The sequence below is a fragment of the Oncorhynchus clarkii genome, chromosome 9 (assembly GCF_045791955.1).
Source record: "Oncorhynchus clarkii lewisi isolate Uvic-CL-2024 chromosome 9, UVic_Ocla_1.0, whole genome shotgun sequence".
NCBI classification, from domain to species: Eukaryota; Metazoa; Chordata; class Actinopteri; order Salmoniformes; family Salmonidae; genus Oncorhynchus; species Oncorhynchus clarkii.
In genome coordinates, this window is record NC_092155.1 from 56701585 (window position 1) to 56715935 (window position 14351).

The following is a 14351-nucleotide window of genomic DNA, read 5'->3' on the forward strand; positions in this document are numbered from 1 at the left end:
AGAGAGAGAGAGGGGGAGAGAGAGTGAGAGAGAGGGTGGGTGGGTGGATTTGTGCTATGCTAACAGCCTGCTATTTGTTTGCTTCTGAAGGGATAATACCTTCTAGTCTCCAGACATCTGGGTCTATCGATCCCAGCCAGATCCAGACAGAAGAGGGGGGCAATGCTCTTTGAACCCTGCTGATTCTCAGCACCACACTGAGAGACGTACAGGGACACACACAGAGACACACCGGGGAGCTACTGCATGTCCTACAGCAGGAAGTCTCTGCAGTGCTCTGAGTGTGCTACTGCAAACAAGTCAATGTTTCCTGGCTGCTAATCAGACCACCCAGGACCACAGAGTACATGACAACTTCATCAAATATAGAATCTGTTTACATACTGTAGTGTTTATATATTACAGAATCTGTTTCTTTAAGTCTACATACTGTAGTGTTTATATATTACAGAATCTGTTTCTTAAGTCTACATACTGTAGTGTATATATATTACAGAATCTGTTTCTTAAGTCTACATACTGTAGTGTATATATATTACAGAATCTGTTTCTTTAAGTCTACATACTGTAGTGTATATATATTACAGAATCTGTTTCTTTAAGTCTACATACTGTAGTGTATATATATTACAGAATCTGTTTCTTAAGTCTACATACTGTAGTGTATATATATTACAGAATCTGTTTCTTAAGTCTACATACTGTAGTGTATATATATTACAGAATCTGTTTCTTAAGTCTACATACTGTAGTGTTTATATATTACAGAATCTGTTTCTTAAGTCTACATACTGTAGTGTATATATATTACAGAATCTGTTTCTTAAGTCTACATACTGTAGTGTATATATATTACAGAATCTGTTTCTTAAGTCTACATACTGTAGTGTATATATATTACAGAATCTGTTTCTTTAAGTCTACATACTGTAGTGTATATATATTACAGAATCTGTTTCTTAAGTCTACATACTGTAGTGTTTATATATTACAGAATCTGTTTCTTAAGTCTACATACTGTAGTGTATATATATTACAGAATCTGTTTCTTAAGTCTACATACTGTAGTGTATATATATTACAGAATCTGTTTCTTAAGTCTACATACTGTAGTGTATATATATTACAGAATCTGTTTCTTTAAGTCTACATACTGTAGTGTATATATATTACAGAATCTGTTTCTTAAGTCTAAGTCTACATACTGTAGTGTATATATATTACAGAATCTGTTTCTTAAGTCTACATACTGTAGTGTATATATATTACAGAATCTGTTTCTTAAGTCTACATACTGTAGTGTATATATATTACAGAATCTGTTTCTTTAAGTCTACATACTGTAGTGTATATATATTACAGAATCTGTTTCTTTAAGTCTACATACTGTAGTGTATATATATTACAGAATCTGTTTCTTTAAGTCTACATACTGTAGTGTATATATATTACAGAATCTGTTTCTTTAAGTCTACATACTGTAGTGTATATATATTACAGAATCTGTTTCTTAAGTCTACATACTGTAGTGTATATATATTACAGAATATGTTTCTTTAAGTCTACATACTGTAGTGTATATATATTACAGAATCTGTTTCTTAAGTCTACATACTGTAGTGTATATATATTACAGAATCTGTTTCTTAAGTCTACATACTGTAGTGTATATATATTACAGAATCTGTTTCTTTAAGTCTACATACTGTAGTGTTTATATATTACAGAATCTGTTTCTTAAGTCTACATACTGTAGTGTATATATATTACAGAATCTGTTTCTTTAAGTCTACATACTGTAGTGTATATATATTACAGAATCTGTTTCTTAAGTCTACATAGTGTAGTGTATATATATTACAGAATCTGTTTCTTTAAGTCTACATACTGTAGTGTATATATATTACAGAATCTGTTTCTTTACATACTGTAGTGTATATATATTACAGAATCTGTTTCTTTAAGTAGTGTATATATATTACAGAATCTGTTTCTTGTTTCTTAAGTCTACATACTGTAGTGTATATATTACAGAATCTGTTTCTTAAGTCTACATACTGTAGTGTATATATATTACAGAATCTGTTTCTTTAAGTCTACATACTGTAGTGTATATATATTACAGAATCTGTTTCTTAAGTCTACATACTGTAGTGTATATATATTACAGAATCTGTTTCTTTAAGTCTACATACTGTAGTGTATATATATTACAGAATCTGTTTCTTAAGTCTACATACTGTAGTGTATATATATTACAGAATCTGTTTCTTAAGTCTACATACTGTAGTGTATATATATTACAGAATCTGTTTCTTTAAGTCTACATACTGTAGTGTATATATATTACAGAATCTGTTTCTTTAAGTCTACATACTGTAGTGTATATATATTACAGAATCTGTTTCTTTAAGTCTACATACTGTAGTGTATATATATTACAGAATCTGTTTCTTTAAGTCTACATACTGTAGTGTATATATATTACAGAATCTGTTTCTTAAGTCTACATACTGTAGTGTATATATATTACAGAATCTGTTTCTTTAAGTCTACATACTGTAGTGTATATATATTACAGAATCTGTTTCTTTAAGTCTACATACTGTAGTGTATATATATTACAGAATCTGTTTCTTAAGTCTACATACTGTAGTGTATATATATTACAGAATCTGTTTCTTAACATACTGTAGTGTATATATATTACAGAATCTGTTTCTTTAAGTCTACATACTGTAGTGTATATATATTACAGAATCTGTTTCTTTAAGTCTACATACTGTAGTGTATATATATTACTCTGTTTCTTAAGTCTACATACTGTAGTGTATATATATTACAGAATCTGTTTCTTTAAGTCTACATACTGTAGTGTATATATATTACAGAATCTGTTTCTTTAAGTCTACATACTGTAGTGTATATATATTACAGAATCTGTTTCTTTAAGTCTACATACTGTAGTGTATATATATTACAGAATCTGTTTCTTAAGTCTACATACTGTAGTGTATATATATTACAGAATCTGTTTCTTAAGTAGTGTATATATATTACAGAATCTGTTTCTTTAAGTCTACATACTGTAGTGTATATATATTACTACATACTGTAGTGTATATATATTACAGAATCTGTAGTGTATATATATTACAGAATCTGTTTCTTTAAGTCTACATACTGTCTACATACTGTAGTGTATATATATTACAGAATCTGTTTCTTTAAGTCTACATACTGTAGTGTATATATATTACAGAATCTGTTTCTTTAAGTCTACATACTGTATATATTACAGAATCTGTTTCTTAAGTCTACATACTGTAGTGTATATATATTACAGAATCTGTTTCTTTAAGTCTACATACTGTAGTGTATATATATTACAGAATCTGTTTCTTTAAGTCTACATACTGTAGTGTATATATATTACAGAATCTGTTTCTTTAAGTCTACATACTGTAGTGTATATATATTACAGAATCTGTTTCTTAAGTCTACATACTGTAGTGTATATATATTACAGAATCTGTTTCTTAAGTCTACATACTGTAGTGTATATATATTACAGAATCTGTTTCTTTAAGTCTACATACTGTAGTGTATATATATTACAGAATCTGTTTCTTTAAGTCTACATACTGTAGTGTATATATATTACAGAATCTGTTTCTTTAAGTCTACATACTGTAGTGTATATATATTACAGAATCTGTTTCTTTAAGTCTACATACTGTAGTGTATATATATTACAGAATCTGTTTCTTAAGTCTACATACTGTAGTGTAGTCTACAGAATCTGTTTCTTTAAGTCTACATACTGTAGTGTATATATATTACTATATATTACAGAATCTGTTTCTTAAGTCTACATACTGTAGTGTATATATATTACAGAATCTGTTTCTTAAGTCTACATACTGTAGTGTATATACTGTATATTACAGCAGACCTACAGTAGACCTTTCCCAATGTAAACATGCTTTTCATTTCAGTATCAGCAAACAGACAGATACATAGATATAATTATCATATTCAATTACGGCTTTCTTTGTCTCTGGTTAAATTACAAACATGCTTCACTGTTTCAATACTGCCTATTCAGGAGCTGGGTGAATGAACACTTCCAGGCTGAGGGACTCTGAGTCTGTTTCCTTTGTTCTGTCTGGTTCAGGAGGAAAGGTAGAGGTAGATGAGAGAAGAGGGAGAGGTAGTGGAAAGGGATTGAGAGATCCAGACTATTAGACAGTACTGCCAGGCAGAGTGGCATCATGTCTGGACCAGAGCCTTATCACTCACCCTCTGCTGGCTGGTAATATCACACCTGAACCTGGGCAATAACAAACTCATCTTCCCCCCTATATCTCAAATCTAACAACTCATAACATCTATCAGATGCCTGGCAATTTCTCTGTTCTCTATTTGCTACCCTAACACCTACCGTGTGATCTCAGACAGATAGATCAGTATGCTCAGAGAACAAAGTCCATGTTAGATTGAAAATACTATTGGGATCATTGAAGTGAGAGTGGTCACCACAAAATAAGACCTCTTCCTCCCATCTAAACCATTCTTTACATTGATAGGATGTTATCAGAACGTTGGAGCCGTATGTTCTTGTCCTGTTACAACAGTGAAACGTCTCCAGGTGGTCAACCAACCAGGCCGGTCCAGTATTAGGGGAATAGCGTGAACACCCAGCCCTCCGACGAGAGCCTGTCGAGGGGTTTTCTGCTTTCCATGAGTGGGCCTTTTCAAGAGCTCCCAATCCCTGCATGCATTACATCCTTCTTTTCGTATTCTAATGGGGATTGTGGATTGGTTGAGGCGCTATCCTTTTAGCTCTCTGGACGCTGTATCCCGACACAATGGGCACAATCCATCTCTCCTTCACTTGCTTCATCCCCCCTCTCCATCTCTTCCTCCACCCTCATCAGGTTGAAAATGCATTCAGTCCTTCACACGCTCAATTAAACTATTCCGGCTGTCTTTTTAACGCAAAACTCAAATATTATTACTGAGTATGTAAATACCCGGTGGGATAATTTGCCTTGCCAAATACGTGCCCTCCCCACCCACAATGCCAGTCGCCTCTGAGGAAAAGCTATTTATTTCCCAGAGGGTGAGTTGGCATGCCCGGCCTGTTGGCAGCCTACACACGCTGGGGTCAGGGGTCAGGAGGGGAGTAGGTCAGGAGGTCGCGTGGGTTCTGTGTGGCTGATGAGGCTGGACTGTTAAAACTAGACTGTAGTGTACTGTAATGTCCTGAGGGAGTGTGTTGCATACATCACATCAAAGACCTCGCTACGCCTGCTTATTCAATGAGAGGAGAGAGAAAACGTGGGGGTGCTTCACCAGCCCTGTCATACACACACACACACACACACACATATACAGAGGCGCATAAATAATCACACATTCTCTAGGTTCAAAGACATTGAACCAGGCCTTGATAAGAGGTCCAGGTGAACACTTTACATACGTTCTCCATTATGTCCAGCTCTAATGGGGCGCCAGGCCAGCTAATTAGGAGAATATTGCTATGCTAATGTATGCAGCTCACAGAGCAGGGGCCAGGAAAAAAAAATCAGTTTGATAAATAAAAGCAGAGAGGAGGGGCACAGAACATCTGGACCGGCAGGAGAGAGGACCAACAGGAGAGAGGAGAGAAGGAGAGGGGGTGAAGGAGAGCATGAAAGGAAGAGATTGGTAGCATGAGGGGATAGGGGAGAGACAGAGGGAGGTGAGGGGAGTTAGAGGGAGGAGGGGAAGAGGAGAGGAGATGGAAGAGTTATAGGGGAGGGAGAGGATGAGGCGGATAGGGGAGTGGTAGAGGGAGGTGAGGGAAGGTAGAGGGAGGAGGGAGAGGATGAGGAGGATAGGGGAGTGGTAGAGGGAGGTGAGGGGAGGTAGAGGGAGGAGGGAGAGGATGAGGAGGATAGGGGAGTGGTAGAGGGAGGTGAGGGGAGGTAGAGGGAGGAGGGAGAGGATGAGGAGGATAGGGGAGTGGTAGAGGGAGGTGAGGGGAGGTAGAGGGAGGAGGGAGGGGATGAGGAGGATAGGGGAGTGGTAGAGGGAGGTGAGGGGAGGTAGAGGGAGGATGATAGGGGAGTGGTAGAGGGGAGGAGATAAAGAAGATAAATAAGGGGAAAGGGGATGAGAGAGGAAGTGAGAGGAAAAGAAGAGAGGAAGGGAGAGAGAGAGATGAAAGATATAGTAATGGAATGGGAAATGATAAGGGTGAGAGCGGAGATGGGGGTCTTTGGTCCATATCTATGTTTAGTGAAAGGCAGAGCTAGGGGAGTGGGATAGAAACAGGGTCTGAGAGCCTCAAGGCAGGATGTGGAGAGAATGGGGTAGATGAAGGGAAGGAGGGAGGAAGAGAGGGAAAGAAAGAGATGGATCTCAGATGGAAAGTAACATAACTCAGTGTGGTAAAACATTATCAATGAATCAGAGGAGCTCCAAGTTATTAAGGAAATTACATTAAGAGTCTGATCTCATCAGCAGTAACACAGGCTACAGAACAGAGAGGAGAGGATATCTCTCTCTATATATATATATACAGTATTTTTCTCTTTATCGCTCTCTCTCTCAAACACACACACACACACACACACACACACACACACACACACACACACACACACACACACACACACACACACACACACACACACACACACACACACACACACACACACACACACACACACACACACACACTGACTTAAAACCAAACTTACGATTGGTGCACACTGCAGTTGTAAAAGACAAAGTCTACACTGGCAAACTTCTTTCCTGTCTCCTTAGACTTCAGATACAGCTTCACAGTGCGCTTGTCCCCTAGAAAGAGTCACAGTACATCAGTATGACACAATCTACACACAAACACTTAATACAATAATGCTATTTTGTTAACACAGTGCAACTGATGTATATAACTAGCAAATAGCAGCATGAGGATGCTGTGGCTTCTTGTCTCACCCTGGTTGCGTGTGATGGGGGCGACCTCTCGTGTGGAAGGGGACAGGCAGTAAATGCGTCCCCCAAAGATGCGTCCCTCTGTCTCAGTGTAGTCCTCAAAGGAGCAGTTGACCCCTGCCGAAAGGTTAGGCACATTCTGGGCCTGCAGCACCAGCTAGGAATACAGAGAGAGAGGAGAGTGTGAGGGACAAGTCAATGTGAGGACACACACTCTCAGTCACACAAATGGACGCACACACACACACTACACACACACAGTCTTGTACAACACACAATTCAGTCCCGTTCAAAATCCTATTTTCCCTAACTCCTATCTCTAACCCGTACCCTAATCCTAACCTTAACCCAAAAACCTAACCTTAACCCTTAACCTAATCCTAGCTTCTAACCCTAACCCTAAAACTAACCCTAGCTCCTAACCTAAAACTAACCCTAGCTCCTAATTCTAATCCTAACACTAATTGTAACCTTAACCCTAAACCCCTAGAAATAGCATTTGACCTTGTGGGGACTAACAAAATCTCCCCAGTTGGTCAAATTTTGTGGGGACTTCTGGTCCCCACAAGAATAGTTCAACACGTCCACACACACACACGCACACAGGATTTATTGTCAGGTGAGTTACCTGCACTTCAGACATGGTGACAGAGATGTTTCCAGGCTGGACACTGAGTTTGACACACTGCTCCACTCGGGAGGCAAAACGCTGAGGCTCATCAGCCCTCTCACAACGATCCTTCCTGGAACACCTGACAGAGAGAGAATTTTGGTTCTTCAGGTGACTTGATAGTATGGAGTTGAGGACATAGTAATGTCAGGAAGGCAGCGTCAGAGCAGCTCCATGTGGTCATTCAGTACTTACACATTGTGGAGGACACACCAGCCACAGTGGGGATCTCCTGACCCCAGGCAGCCGCTGCAGGAGGAGTACTGCTCACAGCTCTCCACTGGAACACGGCTCACCTGGAAACACACAATACACACGGTTTACGCCATAGAATGCGTCAAGAGTTTACTGAGGGATTGGCTGAGTGTGAATTGAGTCTTTGTTGACGTATGTCATTCGCCATCATAATCTGACATACTGTGCAGTTTACTTTCTAAAAAACAGATGTTCACCTTAGATTAGTCCTTGTCTCTGGCACATCTCAGCCCTGGTCTCTTTATGGTCGTGCTCATGGCTTGCATGTTCTGTTTAGCGAGTCGGTGACAGACGGACAGCCGTGCTGCCTGGACTCAATCACCCCCTGGCCTGCACTGTTAAACGCAACCGTCTCCTCACTGACTGGACACCAACATATTAGACTATTATTGGGCCTCTGTGTGTATTTGTGTGTGTGATTGGATGTGTGGATGCGAGCGAGCATGCACCCATCCATGTGTGTGTGTGTGTCCGAGGGCAATCCGTGACAATGTTTGTGGGGCAGCTATTGGGAGCCTGCAGCCCTGACCACAGTTATTCCTGTCACACTCAGATAGCAGAGAGCACAGCTCACACACTCCCAGCTGCTTCACTCAGGACTGGAGGTCAACAATTCCACATCCTGTATGTGTTCTGTGTCTTTGTCATCGTACTGGGCTTGAATATAGTATTTAGGCTTTCTATTCATCCACATAAATAGCTCCACTGCACCAAACTGTTTGAGCAGAAACATTACAGACTGTAGGACTGTGAGAAACAGTAGGGAAGAGGAAGAGAGAGAGAGAGTGTGTGTGTGTGTGTGTGTGTGTGTGTGTGTGTGTGTGTGTGTGTGTGTGTGTGTGTGTGTGTGTGTGTGTGTGTGTGTGTGTGTGTGTGTGCACATGTACAGTATGCAGACCTACTTCTGCCCAGAGCAGCATCCCTTTCTTTCTGTCTCTCTCTCTCTCTGTCTCTCTCTCTCCACCTTTCTCTCACTGCCTGCCTGCATGCCTGTTGGGTTCCACACATTCAGCAGGAGTCAACCTACACCCCCTCACTGGGCTAGTATTACATTACAACCGCAGGCATCTTCTAAATCAAGTGTCAGAAATCAAACAAGGATCAATTTCATCTGAGACCATTGAGGACTTCACTGCTGGGAGGACTGCAATTATTGACTAACAAGAGATAATCTAGTATGGAGCTGGACCTCTCTTTGAACGCTGATTGGCTGACAGCCGTGGTATATCAGACCATATACCACATGTATGACAAAACATGTATTTTTACTGCTCTAATTACGTTGGTAACCAGTTTATAATGGCAATACGGCACCTCAGGGCTTTGTGGTATGTGGCCAACATACTATGACTAAGGGCTGTATCCAGGCACTCCGCATTGCGTCGTGTGTAAGAACAGCCCTTAGCCGGGGTATATTGGCCATATAGCACACCTCCTCGTGGCTTATTGCTTAATTATAAAACGGGTCGTTTGGATCCTGGATGCTGATTGGTTGATATGCGGGAGTTGTCGGACAACAACTCCTGCAAAATACCATAACATGTTAATGTCATAATTCCAATGTCCCACAGCCCAGGCAGGAAATCTCTCAGGAAAAGTGTCTACACATTATTTTCCCATGTTACTATTTGGTTTGCAACAGTTGGGGGTTGAGTAAACCTCCCTGTCTGCCTCTATGACCTGTGAAACAATGTATCATTTTACAAATGCGATCTCTCCGGTGCCAGCAAAGTAGAGACAAGCACTGGCTGTCACCAACCAGCGCCAGAACCAAGTTCTTCCACTCGTGTCCCATCAATGGAAACATCTCTATTAACATCACCAACTACCTTGGTTAACTCGGACTCGCTAACAATAATAGTTGTTGCCTATTGGACATTTATTAAATCATTATCATTGAATTTATAGAACGATTAGAATTAACAACTGGGTCAAAACAGGAGAAAATAACTAAAAAAGATCAGTCCACTTGGATAATAACTTCAGAATGCAAAAAACAAATTTACTCATTCAAATTATGTTTTGAATGAAAACATGTCATTCATATTTGTATAAATATATTGGCAACAGTTTTATAAAAGCAATAATGCACTCAAACCCAGGAATTACCTTGGCCTCGCCTCGGGCCTCAGAACAGCCCTTGTTGGGCTGGGTTCTTAGGCATTATTGTTTAAGTAAAGGCCTAGGTAGAATAAAAATGTATTTTTACTACATGAGTGCATGCAAAAGCAGATATATAGAGATAGCAGTGCCTCCGATAGTCCTGATGTCATTATTACACTAAATAACCACAGAGGAAATAACAGTAAATTTCTGTCATTACATTCCCCTGGACAAAAGTGACTAAAGATTATGATGAGGCAGGCAGAAAAATCCAGACACACATACTATTATTATTAAAACATAAAAGCCATAGCAGATAGAGTTTACTCAATAGGTCGGGTGATACAGGGGAAGATAATATTTCAATGGAACATTTCAATTACTGAGTTTTATAAAGCAAATAATAGGAAGGAAGATCTTAGGTTCCCCGCCAGAGTCCTTTGTCTTACCAAGAGGTACAGAGACTATTACTAAGAGCACCTATTCATATTAAAAATGGCATTTTCCTTCTGGCCTATTTACTGCTACAGGCAGTGAAGGCGGAGGACACTACCATTCATCTCTGGTCCAGCGACAGGGGGAGGGATTTATTACAAATAAATAACAGCCACAAATGAGCCTCTCATTTAGGTCACAATGGAGAACGTCTTAATCAGCCACGGGAAGGAGGAAGCTAGGGGGAGGAGGGAGGGTGAGAGGGTGACAGGGAGGGGAAGGAGGGAGCTAGGGGGAGGAGAGAGGGTGAGAGGGTGAGAGGGAAGGGAAGGAGGGAGCTAGGGGGGGTGAGAGGGTGAGAGAGGGTGAGAGGGTGAGAGGGAGGGGAAGGAGGGAGCTAGGGGGAGGAGAGAGGGTGAGAGGGTGAGAGGGAGGGGAAGGAGGGAGCTAGGGGGAGGAGAGAGGGTGAGAGGGTGAGAGGGAGGGGAAGGAGGGAGCTAGGGGGAGGAGAGAGGGTGAGAGGGTGAGAGGGAGGGGAAGGAGGAGGAGCTAGGGGTGAGGAGGGAGGGTGAGAGGGTGAGAGGGAGGGGAAGGAGGGAGCTAGGGGGAGGAGAGAGGGTGAGAGGGTGAGAGGGAGGGGAAGGAGGGAGCTAGGGGAGGAGAGAGGGTGAGAGGGTGAGAGGGAGGGAAGGAGGGAGCTAGGGGGAGGAGAGAGGGTGAGAGGGTGAGAGGGAGGGAGGAGGGAGCTAGGGGGAGGAGAGAGGGTGAGAGGGTGAGAGGGAGGGAGCTAGGGGGAGGAGAGAGGGTGAGAGGGTGAGAGGATGGGAGGGTGAGGGTGAGGGAGGGGAAGGAGGGAGCTAGGGGGAGGAGAGAGGGTGAGAGGGTGAGAGGGAGGGAAGGAGGGAGCTAGGGGGAGGAGAGAGGGTGAGAGGGTGAGAGGGAGGGGAAGGAGGGAGCTAGGGGGAGGAGAGAGGGTGAGAGGGTGAGAGGGTGAGAGGGAGGGAGCTAGGGGGAGGAGAGAGGGTGAGAGGGTGAGAGGATGGGAGGGTGAGAGGGTGAGAGGATGGGAGAGTGAGATGGAGGGGAAGGAGGGAGCTAGGGGGAGGAGAGAGGGTGAGAGGGAGGGGAAGGAGGGAGCTAGGGGGAGGAGAGAGGGTGAGAGGGAGGGAAGGAGGGAGCTAGGGGGAGGAGAGAGGGTGAGAGGGTGAGAGGGAGGGGAAGGAGGGAGCTAGGGGGAGGAGAGAGGGTGAGAGGGTGAGAGGGAGGGGGAGCGAGGGGGAGGAGAGAGGGTGAGAGGATGGGAGGGTGAGGAGGGAGGGGAAGGAGGGAGCTAGGGGGAGGAGAGAGAGGTGAGAGGGAGGGGGAAGGAGGGAGCTAGGGGGAGGAGAGAGGGTGAGAGGGTGAGAGGGAGGGAAGGAGGGAGCTAGGGGGAGGAGAGAGGGTGAGAGGGTGAGAGGGAGGGGAAGGAGGGAGCTAGGGGGAGGTGAGAGGGTGAGAGGGTGAGAGGGAGGAGCTAGGGGGAGGAGAGAGGGTGAGAGGGTGAGAGGATGGGAGGGTGAGAGGGAGGGGAAGGAGGGAGCTAGGGGGAGGAGAGAGGGTGAGAGGGTGAGAGGGAGGGGAAGGAGGGAGCTAGGGGGAGGGAGAGAGGGTGAGAGGGTGAGAGGGAGGGTGCTAGGGGGAGGAGAGAGGGTGAGAGGGTGAGAGGATGGGAGGGTGAGAGGGAGGGGAAGGAGGGAGCTAGGGGGAGGAGAGAGGGTGAGAGGGTGAGAGGGAGGGGAAGGAGGGAGCTAGGGGGAGGAGAGAGGGTGAGAGGGTGAGAGGGAGGGGAAGGAGGGAGCTAGGGGGAGGGAGAGAGGGTGAGAGGGTGAGAGGGAGGGAGCTAGGGGGAGGAGAGAGGGTGAGAGGGTGAGAGGATGGGAGGGTGAGAGGGAGGGGAAGGAGGGAGCTAGGGGGAGGAGAGAGGGTGAGAGGGTGAGGGGAGCTAGGGGGAGGAGAGAGCTAGGGGGAGGAGAGAGGGTGAGAAGGTGAGAGGGAGGGAGCTAGGGGGATGAGGGAGCTAGGGGGAGGAGAGAGGGTGAGAGGGTGAGAGCGAGGGGACGGAGGGAGACACACAAATGTAATTGCGACTCTGATATTTCATTTCACATAAGGGCAGCAGCATGGGCCCGGCTCGGCAGGCCTACTGTAATTGCTCCATCTGTGTAATTTGCGCCAAAATAGAATGTGCTATCAGAGCACAATACTGTGATGGATGGGTCATTCTGTTAGCACCCCTTCAGAACCAGCCCATGGTGTCACACACACATACAGATTAGGTCATCCCTCTGCCCACCCCGAAAACGACAAGGCTTCATTTCACAAGAACAAACTTTTCCTTCTGGAGGCTTTTTTCATTCCTTTTCCCTGTCATCTGTCTTGAATTCGGCTGGGCATAGAGAGAAATATGGCAAATGAGACCATACATCACAGCCACTGACACAGACACAGCTTTGAGAGAGAGGGAGAGTGAGGGAGAGAGAGAGAGTGCGAGACACAGAGAGAGAGAGAGAGGGAGAGGGGGGAAAGGGAGAGAGAGAGAGAGAGAGAGAGAGAGAAAGGGCCCAAATGCTGTGCGGCACTGTCACCTGTGCTGCGCTCTTGATGGCGGCCACCACATTCTCACAGAGGACAAAGCGAGGACCAGCACACTCTCACACAAAATCTGCCTCACATGCCACTGACCAAACAGGCAGGTGACTTGGTGAATTCCTTTCTACCTCTGGTCACAACCTACACTCTTACATGCTGACCAGACTGCTTGCGCGCATGTTGATTTTGTCAACCCACACCAGACGCTATCAGGACACGAAGGTTGAAATATAAAAACAAACTCGGAACAAACTATTTTATTTTGGGGACAGGTCGAAAAGCATTAAACATTTATGGCAATTTAGCTAGCTAGCTTGCTGTTGCTAGTTAATTTGTCCTGGGATATAAACCTTGGGTTGTTCTTACCTGAAATGCACAAGGTCCTCTACTCCGACAATTAATCCACAGATAAAAGAGTAAAAGTTTGTTTCTAATAATCTCTCCTCCTTCAGGCTTCTTCTTCTTCTGTGGACTTTATATGGCGGTTGGTAACCAACTTTAAGGTGCATTACCACCACGAGTTGGACTGGGGTGTGGACCTCAGTTCATCTATCAATCACCCACGTGGGCATATGCTCCGAAAAACCAATGAGGAGATGGGAGAGGCGGAACTTGCAGTGTGTCAAGCATCACAAATGTAAGTTCTATTTTAGCGCCTGGCTATGCAGACACTCGTTGACGAGCAAGTTAGAAAAAAAAGGTTCCAGAAGGGTTATTCAGCTGTCCCCATTGTATAACCCTTTTAGTACCCGGTAGAGCCTTTTTGTGTTCCATGTATAACCTTCCGTGGAAAGTTCTACATGTAACCCAAAATGGTTCTACTTGAAACCAAAAGTGTTCTACATGGAACCCAAAATGGTTCTACATGGAACCAAAATAGTTCGACATGTAACCAAAACCAGTTCTTCAGTGTTCTCCTATGGGGGCAGCCAAAGAACCCTTTTTAGGTAGCACCTTTTTTCTAAGAGTGTACTGAATGAATGACACCCACAAGCAGTCATTTGCTTGTCATCATTGAGCTTCAGCCTCAATCACTCCTCGTAAAGACACCCTCCATGTCAATAAACATTTCAATACGATTTGTGGTCTTTTATACACCCATAAGAGTGTATCCGGATGCAGACAAGACGTGTGAAGGTGAGGGTCCTGACTGAACACTCCTGGTAGAGGAGTAGAGGAGTAGAGCTAAGTGCCAGGAGGAGGTGAAGGAGGGACGTTTTAGCTCCAGTGAGGACACCTAGTTACTGCTCTAACAGGCTTTAACCACTCAGCT

General features: G+C 43.7%; 1 protein-coding gene across 2 annotated transcripts in view; it reads right to left on the bottom strand.

Moving 5' to 3' along the window:
- The window catches only part of LOC139416600 (plexin-A1-like), a 281448-nt gene that overhangs the window by 91181 nt on the left and 175916 nt on the right, over positions 1–14351 (bottom strand). For both annotated transcript variants that reach the window (XM_071165454.1, XM_071165455.1), the window contains exons 5-8: positions 7853–7953; positions 7616–7739; positions 6991–7144; positions 6750–6849 (exon numbers count right to left, since the gene is read on the bottom strand). In XM_071165454.1, the coding sequence (XP_071021555.1) occupies positions 6750–6849; positions 6991–7144; positions 7616–7739; positions 7853–7953 (479 nt within the window). The remainder of the gene's footprint in view (positions 1–6749; positions 6850–6990; positions 7145–7615; positions 7740–7852; positions 7954–14351) is intronic.